The 17,076-nt window shown below is 46.8% G+C and overlaps 2 protein-coding genes across 3 annotated transcripts; both read left to right on the top strand.

Moving 5' to 3' along the window:
- Positions 1-8,492: 8,492 nt before the first annotated feature.
- On the top strand, positions 8,493-11,963 carry LOC125544022 (tRNA (cytosine(38)-C(5))-methyltransferase 2). Of its 2 annotated transcripts, XR_007299241.1 has the most exons (12): positions 8,493-8,676; positions 8,774-8,884; positions 9,371-9,464; positions 9,543-9,661; positions 9,741-9,863; positions 10,180-10,387; positions 10,482-10,574; positions 10,707-10,801; positions 10,925-11,005; positions 11,092-11,156; positions 11,310-11,469; positions 11,568-11,963. XR_007299241.1 is itself a non-coding variant. In XM_048707545.1 (11 exons), exons 1-11 carry the CDS (start codon positions 8,620-8,622, stop codon positions 11,383-11,385), a joined length of 1,122 nt encoding a protein of 373 aa, XP_048563502.1. In that variant the 5' UTR covers positions 8,493-8,619; the 3' UTR covers positions 11,386-11,963. The 2 variants fall into 2 exon arrangements, 1 of the variants encoding a protein (XP_048563502.1); XM_048707545.1 differs by having other exon boundaries at positions 11,310-11,963.
- A 17-nt stretch (positions 11,964-11,980) lies between these two features.
- On the top strand, positions 11,981-16,756 carry LOC125544021 (vacuolar cation/proton exchanger 1a-like). Its single transcript, XM_048707544.1, has 9 exons — positions 11,981-12,604; positions 13,933-14,000; positions 14,127-14,155; positions 14,269-14,465; positions 14,595-15,110; positions 15,197-15,313; positions 15,534-15,624; positions 15,735-15,808; positions 16,289-16,756. Exons 1-8 carry the CDS (start codon positions 12,302-12,304, stop codon positions 15,800-15,802), a joined length of 1,389 nt encoding a protein of 462 aa, XP_048563501.1. The 5' UTR covers positions 11,981-12,301; the 3' UTR covers positions 15,803-15,808; positions 16,289-16,756.
- The last annotated feature ends 320 nt before the right edge of the window (positions 16,757-17,076 follow it).

Raw genomic sequence — 17,076 nt, 5'->3', positions numbered from 1 at the left:
TGTTTACTTTGCATCCTTCTTATCCGCCAAGTATCTAGGGCAATTCCACTTCCAGTGACCATTTCCTTTGCAGTAGAAGTACTTAGTCTCAGGCTTAGGTCTAGACTTGGGCTTCTTCTCATGAGCAGCAACTTGCTTACCGTTCTTCTTGAAGTTCCCCTTCTTCCCTTTGCCCTTTTCTTGAAACTAGTGGTCTTGTCAACCATCAACACTTGATGCTTTTCTTGATTTCTACCTTCATCGATTTCAGCATCACGAAGAGCTTGGGAATCGTTTCCGTTATCCCTTGCATATTATAGTTCATCACGAAGTTCTAGTAACTTGGTGATAGTGACTAGAGAATTTTGTCAATCACTATCTTATCTGGAAGATTAACTCCCACTTGATTCAAGCGATTGTAGTACCCACACAATCTGAGCACATGCTCACTGCTTGAGCTATTCTCCTCCATCTTTTTAGCTATCGAACTTGTTGGAGACTTCATATCTCTCAACTCGGGTATTTTCTTGAAATATTAACTTCAACTCTTGGAACATCTCATATGGTCAATGACATTCAAAACGTCTTTGAAGTCCCGATTCTAAGCTGTTAAGCATGGTGCACTAAACTATCAAGTAGTCATCATATTGAGCTAGACAAACGTTCATAACGTGTGTATCTGCTCCTGCAATAGGTCTGTCACTTAGCGGTGCATTAAGGACATAATTCTTCTGTGCAGCAATGAGGATAAACCTCAGATCACAGATCCAATCCACATCCTTGCTACTAACATCTTTCAACTTAGTTTTCTCAAGGAACATATCAAAAATAAAACAGGGGAGCTAAACGCGAGCTATTGATCTACAACATAGATATGCTAATACTGCCAGGACTAAGTTCATGATAAATTAAAATTCAATTAATCAAATTAATTAAAGAACTCCCACTTAGATAGACATCCCTCTAATCCTCTAAGTGATCACGTGATCCATATCAACTAAACCATGTCCAATCATCACGTGAGATGGAGTAGTTTCAATGGTGAACATCACTATGTTGATCATATCTACTATATGATTCACGCTCGACCTTTCGGTCTCAGTGTTCCAAGGCCATATCTGCATATGCTAGGCTCGCCAAGTTTAGCCCGAGTATTCCACGTGTGCAACTGTTTTGCACCCGTTGTATTTGAACGTAGAGCTTATCACACCCGATCATCACGTGGTGTCTCAGCACGAAGAATTTTCGCAACGGTGCATACTCAGGGAGAACACTTATAACTTGAAATTTAGTGAGAGATCATCTTATAATGCTACCATCGATCTAAGCAAAATAAGATGTATAAAAGATAAACATCACATGCAATCAAAATATGTGACATGATATGGCCATCATCATCTTGTGCCTTTGATTTCCATCTCCAAAGCATCGTCATGATCTCCATCGTCACCGGCATGACACCATGATCTCCATCATCTTGATCTATATCAATGTGTCATCACATGGTCGTCTCGCCAACTATTGCTCTTGCAACTATTGCTATCGCATAGCGATAAAGTAAAGCAATTATTTGGCACTTGCATCTTATGCAATAAAGAGACAACCATAAGGCTTCTGCCAGTTGCCGATAACTTCAAGAAAACATGATCATCTCATACAACAACTTATATCATCACGTCTTCACCATATCACATCACAACATGCCCTGCAAAAACAAGTTAGACGTCCTCTACTTTGTTGTTGCAAGTTTCACGTGGCTGCTACGGGCTGAGCAAGAACCGTTCTTACCTACGCATCAAAACCACAACGATAGTTTGTCAAGTTAGTGATGTTTTAACCTTCTCAAGGACCGAGCATAGCCACACTTGATTCAACTAAAGTTGGAGAAAATGACACCCGCCAGCCACCTGTGTGCAAAGCATGTCGGTAGAACCAGTCTCGCGTAAGCGTACGTGTAATGTCGGTCCGGGCCGCTTCATCCAACAATACCGCCGAACCAAAGTATGACATGCTGGTAAGCAGTATGACTTGTATCGCCCACAACTCACTTGTGTTCTACTCATGCATATAACATCAACGCAAAAAACCAGGCTCTGATACCACTGTTGGGGAACATAGTAATTTCAAAAATTTCCTACGCACACGCAAGATCATGGTGATGCATAGCAATGAGAGGGGAGAGTGTGTCCACGTACCCTCGTAGACCGAAAGCGGAAGCGTTAGCACAGCACGGTTGATGTAGTCGTACGTCTTCACGATCCGACCAATCAAGTATCGAACGCACGACACCTCCGAGTTCTGCACACGTTCAACTCGATGACGTCCCTCAAACTCCGATCCAGCCGAGCTTTGAGGGAGAGTTCCGTCAGCATGACGGCGTGGTGACGGTGTTGATGTTCTACCATCGCAGGGCTTTGCATAAGCACCGCTACGATATTATCGAGGTGGACTATGGTGGAGAGGGGCACCACACACGGCTAAAAGATCCAAGAGATCAATTGTTGTCTCTAGAGGTGCCCCCTACCCCCGTATATAAAGGAGGGAGGGAGAGGCCGGCCCTAGAGGGGGCACGCCAAGTGTGGGGAGTCCTACTAGGACTCCCAAGTCCTAGTAGGATTCCCCTTTCCTTTCCGAAGTAGGAGAGAAGGAAAGAGGGGGAGAGGGAAAGGAAAAGGGGGCTGCACCCCTTGTCCAATTCGGACCAGAAGGGGGGGCACCTTCCTTTTGGCCTCTCTCCTCTATTCCCGTATGGCCCAATAAGGCCCAATACTTCTCCCGGTGAATTCCCGTAACTCCCCGGTACTCTGAAAATACCCGAATCACTCGGAACCTTTTCGATGTCCGAATATAGTCGTCCAATATATTGATCTTTACGTCTTGACCATTTCGAGACTCCTCGTCATGTCCCCGATCTCATCCGGGACTCCGAACTACCTTTGGTACATCAAAAACCATAAACTCATAATATAACCGTCATCGAACTTTAAGCGTGCAGACCCTATGGGTTCGAGAACTATGTAGACATGACCGAGACACGTCTCCGGTCAATAACCAATAGCGGAACTTGGATGTTCATATTGGCTCCTACATATTCTACGAAGGTCTTTATCGGTCAAACCGCATAACAACATACATTGTTCCCTTTGTCATCAGTATGTTACTTGCCCGAGATTCGATCGTCGGTATCTCAATACCTAGTTCAATCTCGTTACCGGAAAGTCTCTTTACTCGTTCCGTAATACATCATCCCGCAACTAACTCATTAGTTGCAATGCTTGCAAGGCTTAAGTGATGTGTATTACCGAGTGGGCCTAGAGATACCTCTCCGACAATCGGAGTGACAAATCCTAATCTCGAAATACGCCAACCCAACAAGTACCTTCGGAGACACCTGTAGAGCACCTTTATAATCACCCAGTTACGTTATGACGTTTGGTAGCACACAAAGTGTTCCTCCGGTAAACGGGATTTGCATAATCTCATAGTCATAGGAACATGTATAAGTCATGAAGAAAGCAATAGCAACAAACTAAACGATCAAGTGCTAAGCTAACAGAATGGGTCAAGTCAATCACATCATTCTCCTAATGATGTGACCCCGTTAATCAAATGACAACTCTTTGTCTATGGCTAGGAAACATAACCATCTTTGATCAACAAGCTAGTCAAGTAGAGGCATACTAGTGACACTCTGTTTGTCTATGTATTCACACATGTATCATGTTTCCTGTTAATACAATTCTAGCATGAATAATAAACATTTACCATGATATAAGGAAATAAATAATAACTTTATTATTGCCTCTAGGGCATATTTCCTTCAGGTACTGCCACCTGAAATGGTAGTACCACTTTACTGAAGGCTGAGCATAACGGTTAGATATTTTGTCCCACTATATAAACCGGGTCTACCTACGTCTTATCCCCAAAGCTCCATTATTTCCCTAAGCTCCATTTTCGCCGATCTCTCTCCCTAGCCATCAAAACTTGTTGGTCTTCTAGGGTTTGGAGGAGAGGGCCTCGACCTACACTTCCACCAATAGATATTTTGATTCCCCCCACTAATCCTTGCAGATCTTGCTACTCTTACGTGTTTGGGCACCCTAGACGGAAGAGGTCACCTCGAATCCACACTCCATTGTGGTGAAGCTTCATGGTGGCGTTGGGAGCCTCCAATTAAGTTGTGGAAAGAGCCCCACCCACGGGTGTGGGCATGCTCGGGTCATGGGTGCGTGCGTCGGGCGGCGGTTGCGCAAGGTTGAGGGTGATCCTGGTGGGTGGGTCCTACCTGTCAGTGAGAGAGAGAGAAGAGAAAGAGAGAGGGCGTGACGCAACATAGGCTCGGTTGGCTAGCTGGGCCTTAGATGGCCCGACTGGCTGGCTGGGATTTTTTTCTTTACTCCTTTGTCCTTTGTGAATTTAGTTTGAATTTGAATTTGATTTTTCCACTAATAGCAAACTTTCTCCAAAATCATTTTGGAATATTTCTGATTACATGAACATTTTCTTTGTGAATTTTGACAAACTATTTTTGTCAAATAGTACTAGGCCCCTTTGCAAAGTATTTTCCTTTTTATTTTTTATCCAGGGTTTTACTTGTTGTTTAAATTTCCCAACTTAAACTATTCTCAAGCCCTAGTTCACTCAACAAAATTGGGCAAATATTAATCTTAGGAAAATTCTTTCATGCCCTTATGAAGATTTTTGAAAACTTATTTCAGTGGAACATTCATGGCCATTTAATAAACTCTAAAATGATTTAGGGTTAAGAATTGGCCATGTTTGTTTCGAAACCTAAATATGCAAGGAAAACATCGATGCACATGCACATCCTAAATTTAAGGAAATTTGGGATGTGACATTATCACATGCTCGCATGTGGTGACTAGGCTGGTATATGTCATGCATTAAGCTCAGCTAGATAGGATGTGACAACGTGATGGATGGAAACTGGGCTCTGGAAAATACCCTCGTGGATAGCTTTCCTCCTTGCGGACAAAAAATGCACAAAGGGTAACTACAAGCTTCGTGAAATCCACATGTGATAGTAAATTACTCATTGCAAAAAGTTAGTTATTCGCATTTGGTTCCTTGCATGTTGCCATGCATTTTGTGATCCCCTCATCACTCAATGAACATGTACACCTCGATGATGTGCAGTCCAGGAGGGAGTGCCTCCAAGAGTCCGGGCACCCGCATAATCCATAGTTGCTGGATGTGGCCATATGCCAGTGGTGTACGAGGCCGGATGTAGGTATGGATTGTTGCACCAAACGCCAAACAAAGATTTTCAGTTTAGAAGGAACCAAGAGCTTCCACAACTTCGACCAAGCCTTGCATACTTGCTGATTGTCGGATGAGCCCGGTATCCCGCCGAGCCAATTTTCCCTCTTGATCTTCGTGTCGACGAGCATATGATATGCCTGTCTTTGTGAAGTTGCCTTTCTATTCAAAATGCCAAGACCAAAAATCAGAACTCCTCCCATGCAAAGGGGTATGCTCAGTATGTCATCCGCATCCATAGGAAAAAACACTTGCCGAACAAGAGCTGAATTCCAAGTAACACCCGTGTGGTTTAATAGTTCATGAACTATTGATGGGGTGGGTGCGAAAAGCAGAGGTAGTAGCGGCCTCAATAGGGGTTATTTCGGGATCCAGTTATAGTCCCAAATTTTGGTAGAACGTCCATCCCAAATTCTGCATATTAGGCCTGGTTTCAAAACCTCCCTACTATCCAAAATCGCTCTCCAAATCTGTGACGGGTTGGAGCCAAGTCTAGCTTCCAAAATTAATGTGGTAGGGATGTACACCACCTTTAATATGAGAGCACCAAGCGATGTGGGATCCTGCAGTAGCCTCCATGATTGTTTCGCCAAAAGTGTCAAGTTAAAAAGTTCCAGATCATGGAATTCTAGTCCTCCATGAACTTGGGAGATGTCATTATCTTCCATGATACCCAATGATGTTTTCTCTTTCCTTCTTTGTTGCCCCAACAAAAGCCCATAATGAGGGTATTAGCCCTCTAGGAAGTTTGAAACACGCCATGGAATACACGGAGATTGCTTGTGCTGACTTGATGAGAACTTCCTTCCCTCCCGCCGACAAAATTTTCTCAGGCCATCCTTTGATCTTAGACCAAATTCTATCCTTGAGAAATTTAAATGTGCCATTATTTGATTGACCAACATCAGAGGGTAAGCCAAAATACTCATTGAGAGATTCATTAATGGTAGCTTTACCTCTTCCTAAACCGCACTAGGGCAAACCTTTGCTGAAAAAGATGTTTCACTTATCTTTGTTAACCCGTTGACCTGAAGCCTGACAATAAGTATCCAATAGGTTTGACAACTCAACTGCCCTCTCCACACTCGCCTTGAAGAACAATAGTCTATCATCAGCAAATGAGAGATGATTCACCGGCGGAGCCGAAGAAGCCACCTTAATCCCGCTTAGATGCAATGGCTGGTTATATTTTAACAGGCCAGAAAGGCCCTCCGCTGCCAAAAAAAGAGATAGAGGGAGATGGGATCTCCTTGTTGAATACCCTTCGATGGTCTGAACTCCTCAAGCCTCTGTCCATTAAAATAACCGAGAAGGATACTAACTTGACCATGCCCATGAGCACTGAAATCCAGTGATTGTTTTTTTTTCGTCAGTACACAAATTGCGTACCATAGTTTTATAGAAGAAGAGAATTGCAGTACAAGACAACTATCGCTCGCTGTGAACAATGAGGATAGCACGAACTCAACACCCAGGCTAGTCCAAAGACAACCACCAACGATAAGACAACTACAAAGCAAAAGAGCATGTCCATAACAGAAAAATCTCGTCGCGTCTCGGCCGCTGTAGATCACCTCCAAAAGATAGCATCTCCACCGAGCATCCCTTATCTACGCACCATCCCCCTTTATGCCTAAAGGGGGTGCCAAGAGAATGGCGGGACTCGATCCGCCCCGAGGAAGGCACCGTCTTGGAATCACCAACAATGGCTGTACATTGCGCCTCGGAAGATCGATCGTGAACAATGGCGAACACCGGAGGAGCACAACGTAGGACCTCCAAACCGTGTCTCCAGACACGATGCTCCCAACAGAGAGATAATGTCGAAGACACCGCCATCGTGCCGATCGTGCCGATCTAGGCTTTCGCCCGGAGACACCTACCATCACCAAGGGAGCGAGAGGAATGGCGATGCACCTCGATGACGCCTCCAAGGAGGGGAATGACACCCACGGGTGTCATTGCCACTGACCTGGCAAAAACCGGGCAGAATTTTCATCCATATCGCCGCCAATCTCCACACCTCCAGCTTAGGGTAGCACCGTCCATGAAGCCTCGCACTGCCGCCACCGCGGCCCCTTGCCGACGAAGCTGCACCATCGTGGTCCGCCAACACCTCCCACAGTAGAGAGAGCGCGCCCCTCAAAGACGCGCATGAGTAGGAGAACACAACCAATCTTACACCTCCAGCACGACCAAGAACTGGCAGCCCCGAGCTAGCTTCCACCTCCAGCCGCCCAGACATGGGCTGCCGTACACCGTGGTTGTCCCACCACTTCAACGGACAGTCTCACAGCGGCAACCGCATGACCTGGATCTGGCACGGACTCTGGCCCAGATTGGCTCGCATCTCGACCTTCTGGCACACCCGCACCGCCGCCTCCCGGGTAGGCCATCGTGCCTAGAGCACCTCCGATGTGCCCTTCCCCGCAGCACAGCCCCGCTGCAGCCACCAGGGATCCGAGGGCGACGGTTGCCAGAACCTCCGCCGTGACACTCAGGCACGCTCCGCTGCAGTCTCGGCCGTGAACCTCCACCTCCTCCGCGCCTCCACTCCATGCCTCCCCGCCGACCGGCCCCTCACGCCGCAGGGCGAATCTAGGAAGGGGAGCCCAGATCCGCTGCTACCGCTGGTCACCATGCTGCCCTCGCAGCAGTGGCCGCGCAGCCACCGCTGTACGCCTCTGGGGCCGCCGCCCCAGCGCCCATGCTCCGCCGTCGCGCGACTCGCCCAGGGACACCGTTGCGGGGAGCAGCCGGAGGCCCCCGTGTGGAAGAAGGAGGCGCGCCCACCACCGCCGTCCGTCGGGCGAGCTTTGCTTGTCGGCTTCCTCCGGCGGCGGCGGGAAGGACGAGAGGAAGGGAGGACGGCGGCGGCGGCTAGGTTTCGCCAGAGCCGCCCCCTGGAGGCAGCGCGAGCGAAGGGGAGTTATAGATACTCCCTCCATTCCAAAATATAGTGCGCCCGCGGTTCCCGAGGTCGAACTTTGACCATAAATTTAACGTACGAGACCGACTGCGGCGGGAGAAAAAGTTACATACTTAAAAACTTCTTTCGAATACGAATTCACTGATATAATTTTTGCTCCCGCCGCAATCGGTCTTGGTAGTTAATTGAAGCACGGGGATAGAAGAAGCACTACATTCTGGAATGGAGGGAGTAGATTTCAAAAAAGAAAATAGAGGTATCTGCTGAAATTTTGGATAGACAACTGAAACGGCTGGGCCACTTGGGCTGAACAGGCGAGGGCTCGAACTCGAGCACCCGGCTTGTGTAACTGTGCACTGCAAAACAGCAGAAGCCTACGAGAACCACCGTCCAGCCGACCAGCCGCCGCCGCGCGATAACTGGAGTTAATGGAGACGCCGCCCCCATGGAGGGTCCTCGAGTTCTACAGCGGTATCGGCGGCATGGTACTCATATCCTCCTTCTACTTCCGTACTGCACCTGAATCCTGCGGCACATCTAACGGCGACTAGGGTTCTGTTTTGCCGCCTCCTTTGTTCGCAGCGGTACGCCCTTGCGTCGTCGGGCGTTCGAGCGGAGGTGGTGGAGGCCTTTGACATCAACGACGTCGCGAACGACGTCTACGAGCACAACTTCGGCCACCGCCCCTGCCAGGTGCGTCCCGTTTCCCCAGAAATCTATAAGCCCTGGCAAACTTGGATCTAGGCGAAAACCGGAAGTTTCTTGCTGTGCTAACTGTTAAGCACTACTGATTCGTGGTGGTGAAAATTTTAGGCGACGAAACTGGTATATGTATTGTCCTGATACCTGTAGTATCTCGACTAGCAGTGAGGATTAACTGCGCCCATCAGTTTTTTTTTTTTTGACACCGCAAGTACCCTTCTTAGCATGTATGCATTGTGCACTATGCAGAATTTTCTCATACATGTGATTACTAAATTGGAAGTAATACTTGGAGAATTTATTTGAACTGACTACATTGTTAGAAATAAGTTGACTATAGGCTGGTTGGATTTTTACTGATGATTCATCATGTCATCGTTAGGTACATAAATTAAGGCATACACGGTCTATATTGCAGTGGAGGAACATGTTAATTTTGACCGCACTACATCTACATGTACTGTTATGTCACTGCAGGGAAACATTCAAACACTCACTGCTGGTGATCTAGACAAGTACCAGGCACATGCATGGCTCCTTTCTCCTCCATGTCAACCATATACACGGCAAGGTTTGATTCTGGAGCAGCTTCCTTTTGACATTACCTGCTTCAGTTTCAAATTTCACTAATGGGTGGATTGCCATGCAGGACTTCAGAAACATTCAGCTGATGCTCGGGCATTTTCATTTATAAAGATTTTAAACCTTATGCAAAACATGAGCTTTCCTCCACAAATGTTATTTGTGGAAAATGTTGTTGGATTCGAGGTTTTTTAAGCTTAAAATTATTTGAATCACAGTTGACTGTAGTATTTGGACCTCTATCAGTATCAATTGCTTGTGACAGGTGTCTGATACACATGACCAGTTGCTAGCAGTCCTTTCAACTCTCAATTTCAACACACAAGAATTCATCCTAAGCCCCTTGCAGTTTGGTGTCCCATATTCTAGACCACGCTACTTCTGTTTGGTAAGAACTTGTGCATCCACCTGCTGTTCCATTGCAATCAGTCGGCATATCTTAGCAACATGTCATGGATCTTATTTACGTCATTATCTCAATTCTTCATCACTCTGGAAGCCCCAAAATGTGCAAAATGAGCGTGAGTAGATTCAAGGAGTATGTTGCTTATAAGTGGTAAAAATATGAGTTTGCCAAGCACCTAGAAGAGATCATAGCTAACCATAAGAAACTATTTTGGGTTTCCAGTTTCTTCAGAAGTGGGAAACTTCAGGAGACAGTTCCTGAGGAATTCCATAACTATTTAACCATACTTTATCTACAGGCAAAACAGGAATCTATGTGTTTTCCAAATCCATCAGTCAATGACAAGCTGCTTAGGACACCTACATGCCTAACATTGAACACTACGAGAACTCAGAATAGCTATGATCAGAATGAAGATGATCTGGAAGTAGTATGTAATCCAATAAGAAACTTCCTTGAAGCACAGAGTATTGGAGATAAGGAATGTTCAGCCATCATCTCTGACTGTAAGTACAGGTCTGCAGTTTGTATTTAAATTGTCTGGATGTTTGAAGCAGCAGGTCCACCAATGTAGTTTCAGCGCCACTCTCTATTATGTAGTTAAGGAGGCTGATGAATGCACTCCAATTGAAACTGCTTCACATGACTACACAGTTCCACTAAACTTGATTGAACGGTGGGGAAATGCTATGGGTATCCTTAGTTCCTTCTTGACACTTGTCCTCATAATGAGTAGGAATGTACTTCTGCATACATGTTATTGCTACCTTTTTGTTAACCAATGCTTGACTGTGGTGAGTTGGTGAATCCTTGACTGTTTGTAAGATATTGTATACCCTGAATCAAAACGGTGCTGCTGTTTTACTAAAAGTTATTATCGCTATGTGAAGGGCACAGGCTCTGTACTGGTTACATCTAAAGTAAGGCTCTTCTCTTGCCTGTCTTCAGTTCCAGTCTTCAGTTTTTTTGCACCACTAACCCTCTGGTGTTACCTCATTATTTTCACGATTCCTTATTTTGTGATAATGTTCTTCAAATTATAGAACCTCAAACCAGTTCCAAAAGAGAACCTTGAAATGTCTTCACTGAATGAGTTGGGTCTACGGTTTTTCACCCCTCGAGAGGTGAATACTTTCTCATAATTTCACATATATTTACATACTTCTGTTCTCTTATGATTCATAGCATGTGGTATTCATTTATTTTTCAGGTCGCAAATTTGCATTCATTTCCCCCGAGTTTCCGTTTTCCGGATCACATAAGCCTCAGACAACAGTAAGTGTTTTTAGTCCCACCTTTCCCTCTGATGTGAATTCAGGAAGCTACGTTTTGATCATGATTCATCCAGTAATAATGTGAAAGAGTCAGTCATTTGTTCTACTAGAAATCATTATCCACTAGTTGAATGACGCTTTGCTCATTTTGTAGGTATGCCATGCTGGGTAATAGTCTGAGCATAGCGGTTGTGGCTCCTTTGCTGCGCTATCTGTTTGCCGAGGCATAGACAAGTTCTCAATCATTTGGCAGGTGATATTCACCTTGGCCCGCCATCTGATATTTGTCAAATCTTGCCACACTTGAGTTGCAAGTATGATATTTTATCCTTCAGTTTTTGTGTGTCTCCGATCTGTGCATTGTTGTGAGTTGTGAATTGTGATCATGCTCATCCTTCACGCCACGGTGCAGTTTCACCGAGCTTGAGGACTTGCGGTCAATTCGCCGACGGCCTAGCAAGTTATTATAGCGAAGAGGTGGTTGCGTCCAAAGTTAGGTGGCATGTGCGGCCGAAGCTCAGCCTTTGTTTCTACTGTAGCATATACCAATACCAGTCCAAGTATTAGCGGTCGACCTCTGCGTTGTGCCTTCCACTCCACAGCCATATTTATGTTGCAACATTGCATGTTTTGAGGTGCAGTTAGTAATGTGATATTTTTATTTAGGGCAAGTGTAATGTGATACTATGTGATGACATATCGTATTGCGTGCAAGAAATGGATGCAAATCAAACCCCTCTATGTACCTGCACAATGCACGAGCCTCAGCTTTCAACTTCAAAAGTTTATGTTCAACCCCCGTGAACAATATAGTCATCTATCTACCAGTCTCACTATCTCGATATATATGCACACATATTTTTCTCTCAAGATCATCAAGGAGATCTTATCATTGTGATGCTGGAGCTGGACGCTGGCTGTAACATGGAGGGATGGGTCAATAATTCATTCCTCCGGGAATAATTGCTCTTATGCCCACCCTTCTTCCTCCCACATAAATATGTGCTCCACCTCCTCTTGGTGTCTCGCACAGAATACAGCACGAGGTTCGTAAGCGCGCCGAATAGGCAGAGACAGCTCTCGTCGTGGCGCCGCACGAGCAGCACAGGTAGAGTCAGAGTCCAGATCGATCGATCTAACCTGACCATGGATAGCCAGTCCGCGGTGACGATGGAGGCCGGCGCGCCCACGAGGAAGGAGTCCGGGCGGCTTCCCTCGCGGCACGGCGGCCACGCGCACGGCCACAGCGGCCTCGCCCGGACGGCGCACGGCATGTCTTCCTCGTCGCTGCGGAAGAAGTCGGACGCCACGCTGGTGCGCAAGGTCCCCGTGGCCTCGCTGCGCCCCGTGCTCGCCAATCTCCAGGAGGTCCTCCTCGGCACCAAGCTCGCCGTCCTCTTCATCGCGGTGCCGCTCGCCGTCGCCGCGCAGTGTTTCCGCTTCGGCCAGGTAAATTCACCATATATACACTGTTTTTTTTTCTTTTTGTTCCTACATGCATGCTACTATTCATGATCCTCGGTTCGGTTTGACCATCCCCTTGGATTTATTCCATTGCTTTTCTCTTTCGCTTCCAAACACTGGTGATCAGGTGCCAGATTGAGATCACTACTATCCAACACTGCCTCTCTGCGGATGCTTAATCACAATTGAACCTTGCGCGCTGTCCTCTATCAGTATACCTCAATTGGCCACGTCATGTTACGGACACATGGGGCACTGCACACAAACTGGCACGCACGAGAGCTGTACTACTTTCCCTGGAACTCATCTGTCCACGTTTATGTGCGACGGATGTACAAAGTGGCAAACAAATTCGAGTTTTAAATGGTGTGCCCTCTTGGTGAGTGGTGACAACCTCTACATATGCTCTCCGTGGCCAAAACCATCGGTCGTCAGGTTGTAAAAACAAGGCACTGATCAAGTCGACTGCGTTTCTAAATCTTGATTAACGATTATACGCATGTGAGATCATCTATTGAATCAATGACAATGAGATTGTGTCTTGCTCGTTAATTAGTAGTGGTGATCGTTTATATTAGTCTAATCGTCATAATAACCGTTAATATTATGATTTTGCGTCAAAATGGCACTTTAATAGAATCGCTCTACGGCCTCAAGTCGCCATAATTTATGAACGGCGCTTCATATCATACCCGTGAGCCGCCATATTTGAAGGTTGCGGGCACTGGTTTGGAGCACGCACCATCTGCCAATCGATCACGGGAGAGAAGTTTCACCTCACTCCTCGTCTCTAGCGTTGGGCCATGGCAGTTTTACCAAAACGTAGGGCTGCACGCCCTGGAGTACTCTAGAAAGATGGTGTACTTCACGGAGGGAGTGCCATCTCGTAAACCTTGCTGCGACTAACAGCCAAATGTGCACCGCCAAGACAAGAGTAGACGACAAAAGTCGTGCGGGCACAGTGGCTAAAGACGATGACGGAAACATCCCTGCTTGCTCTTGGGTGTTCACGAGTTGGCATTTGTGATCAGCCCGGTGGAGTATAGCCTCACGAGCTTGACGTGGATAATCTGATGCTAGTACACATGAACATGTGCCCTTGTATATTGAAGAAGACTATGGCCGGAAGCCAAAGTCAAGAGTGCAAGGCACACTAATTTGTGAAATGCTCCCGCAATTTAGTCTCAATTTTGGTGCTAACACAAAATCTAAAACTTGTGCATATTGTCGTAAGTAGCCAGCAAGTGTTGATGTGTTATAATTTTATTTCTATTTCTGGCAAAGTGGAATTTAAAGTGGATCTGAATCGGCAGGTATGGGTGTTCGCGCTTAGTCTAATCGGCCTCATTCCTCTGGCTGAGCGGGTCAGCTTCCTCACAGAGTAAGCATTTGCTCCTCTTGCTACCCAAATTCCCTTTTACGGGATGCTTTAACTGTAGCTCTGTGTCAGTTCTGGAAATGCTTTAACGTGAAACCTTTTCATTTTCTGGTGTGGTAATTCTTGTAGGCAGATTGCGCTCTACACTGGCCCCACTAGTAAGTAACGCGGATCCACCCCAAACTACGTATATTCTACTACTACGCAGTATTTCTGTCTCGCCGGCCGGAAACATCTATGTGTTGTTAATTACTCGACTTGTGGTTTGCAGTTGGCGGGCTCCTGAACGCGACGTGCGGCAACGCAACGGAGCTCATCATCGCCGTGTTCGCGCTGGTGCAAGGGAAGATCGAGGTGGTGAAATGCTCGCTGCTCGGCTCCGTGCTCTCCAACCTGCTTCTCGTCCTTGGCACCTCGCTCTTCTGTGGCGGCATCAAAAACCTCGGGGCCGACCAGCCCTACGACCGGGTACGTACCCGGCTCCATTATATTATATTAGAGCATGCATGCATTTCTCAATCTCAGCACCAGATTGCAAGTTGCAACGCCTAATTTTAGACTGACTAGCTTCACCCACGACTACGTATGCGCATGCAGAAACAAGCGGACGTGAGCACGGGTCTGCTCACCCTGGGCGTGCTGTGCCAGTCTCTGCCGCTGCTGCTGCGTTACGCCGTCAGCTCCGGGGAGCATGCTGTCGCCACTGACACCACGGTGCTGGAGCTCTCAAGGGCCTGCAGTTTCATCATGCTCCTCGCCTACGTCGCCTACCTCTTCTTCCAGCTCAAGACGCATCGCCAGCTCTTCGAGCCGCAGGAGATTGAGGGCGGCGATGATGATGAGGAAGAGGCGGTCCTCGGCTTTGGGAGCGCGCTCTTCTGGCTCATCCTCATGACCATCATAATCGCCGTGCTCTCCGAGTACGTTGTCGGCACCATCGAGCCGACCTCGCAGTCGTGGGGTCTCTCGGTGAGCTTCATCAGCATCATCCTGCTCCCCATCGTTGGTAACGCGGCGGAGCACGCCGGAGCCGTGATCTTCGCCCTGAAGAACAAGCTGGACATCACCCTCGGTGTTGCCTTGGGGTCGGCTACCCAGATCTCCATGTTCGTGGTGGGTACATTAACTCCCTTCCCTTGGTTGTCTCCTTCGCTTCAACCAGCCAAATCATGCATGATGAATCTGCACTGTGTTGGTAGGTGCCATTGAGTGTCCTTGTCGCTTGGATCATGGGGATTCAGATGGATCTCGACTTCAAGCTGCTAGAGACTGGCTCTCTCTTCATCTCGGTGCTAGTGACGGCCTTCACCCTCCAGGTAAAAATCATCATTCAGTCATCATTCAGTCATCATTCAGACAAACATTCGTCGGTGAGGGAATTTTAACCACATAAACTAAAGAAAGGAAGTCGATTTCCAATTGAGACAAAAGGGATTTCCTAACTACATGTTGTGATTTGGTTGCGATCTTGCTGTCTTGCTGCCAGAAAATACAAAAAAAAACGGTCCTAATTAATCCAGTGATTTTGATTTGAAGGATGGAACGTCACATTACCTCAAGGGAGTCCTCCTCCTCCTATGCTACATTGTTATCGGCGCTTGCTTCTTTGTTACGAGACAACCAGCACGTACGTTTCCTTGACGACAGTAACAAATCAAGATCTGTTTATTTGCGATTGGTGTGCAGTCCACTTCTTGTTTCGGTTCCACTTTGAGAATATATTCTCTTCTTTGACAGATCACGCGAACGGCAACGGCACGCTGCTGGATGTCCCAACGGGTCCCATGATTGTCCAGGTCGCATAAGTACTGGTAAGCTTGCATTATCTTGTCCCAGCTAACCCGAAGACTCTTCATTTAAGAAGGGCGAGATATCTTTGATTATTTTGACCAAGATGATTTTGTAACAGCTGGTGTGATTTAGTTAGGTGTCGTGTCTGATTCAGAGATTGATTGCTCATGTGTGGAGATAAATCTTAATACGTTAAGACTACACTATCGACGCGTTTGGTACCACGCCGGTAATGTTTCTGCTGTATCGTATTCAGGAAGCGCCGCTTCCGGATATTCTTGCGTAAAACGTGGATCGTTTGGTCACTTCGGCCGAGTCCCGATTTCCAACCCCGGCGAATTCGGGCGGTTTCAATTTCGTGAAGGGCTGTATCGGGAAGCGCATTTATGAAAAGCATCGTCGCCGAAACAAACGCTCGCTAGGATAGCATTTTGTCAGCCACGAGGGTTGCACCAATCAATTAATCATTTCAGCTTTGTTTTCGTCCAATTGTTCTCCAGGGCTGCCTCAGCAAACTGGCATGCGTGCAAGACAGCGAACGAGGTGTTAGCCTGAAGCCACCAAATTCTGTCTATCATATCGGGGCATAACTGTGCCAAGGAAGATTCAGGAAGAGAATTCCCCGTGTCAAGAGTCCCCATCCAAAAGGAATCGCTTGATTAGTTGTTGCCAGAAAAGCATGCAATTGTACCAGATATTTTCTTTATTTTCTCGAATCGTACGTAGTGCTAGCTATTTTTATTGCTTCTTGTATATTGTCTAGGTTGTTCGTCGTGCAATAAGCCTAGCTCATATGCGTCTAGCCATATGTATACATCGGCATCAGTGGGTTGTTACAGTTACGCAGATCAATATGATCTATGCAATGATGCAGACAGTGGCGGAGCCAGCCAACTGATGTTAAATAATGTTGGGAAGGGCCAAAGCCAGCAAAATCATCATAAATACACAATATTAGCAGCAGATAATCCCTCGTGTAGTGGCAAAATCTGCATGTTGACCTGGGCCGGGCCCCTGCTAGCACCCCCTGCCTCCGCTACTGCGCACACGAAAAGAGATAAAAGGAGACACCGGAGGACATAGTGTTGGGAAACGTTGCAGAAAACAAATTTTTTTTCTACGTTTTCACCAAGATCCATCTATGAGTTCATCTAGCAACGAGTGATTGGATGCATCTACATACCTTTGTAGATCGCGAGCGGAAGCGTTCAAAGAACGGGGATGAGGGAGTCGTACTCGTCGTGATTCAAATCACCGGAGATCCTAGCGCCGAACGGACGACACCTCC

This window comes from Triticum urartu, chromosome 3 (assembly GCF_003073215.2).
Source record: "Triticum urartu cultivar G1812 chromosome 3, Tu2.1, whole genome shotgun sequence".
NCBI classification, from domain to species: Eukaryota; Viridiplantae; Streptophyta; class Magnoliopsida; order Poales; family Poaceae; genus Triticum; species Triticum urartu.
This window is presented reverse-complemented; position numbering and strand designations above follow the sequence as displayed.

What these genes read in the sequence shown, in the direction of transcription:
- LOC125544022 (XM_048707545.1), top strand. Translation starts at nt 8,620, where the DNA reads ATGGAGACGCCGCCCCCATGGAGGGTCCTCGAGTTCTACAGCGGTATC. An exon ending in TCGGCCACCGCCCCTGCCAG is followed by an intron (nt 8,885 to 9,370) that starts GTGCGTCCCGTT and finishes ATGTCACTGCAG; the next exon opens with GGAAACATTCAAACACTCAC. An exon ending in CTGTACTGGTTACATCTAAA is followed by an intron (nt 10,802 to 10,924) that starts GTAAGGCTCTTC and finishes TTCAAATTATAG; the next exon opens with AACCTCAAACCAGTTCCAAA.
- LOC125544021 (XM_048707544.1), top strand. Translation starts at nt 12,302, where the DNA reads ATGGATAGCCAGTCCGCGGTGACGATGGAGGCCGGCGCGCCCACGAGG. An exon ending in GCTCTACACTGGCCCCACTA is followed by an intron (nt 14,156 to 14,268) that starts GTAAGTAACGCG and finishes TGTGGTTTGCAG; the next exon opens with TTGGCGGGCTCCTGAACGCG. An exon ending in CCCAGATCTCCATGTTCGTG is followed by an intron (nt 15,111 to 15,196) that starts GTGGGTACATTA and finishes CTGTGTTGGTAG; the next exon opens with GTGCCATTGAGTGTCCTTGT.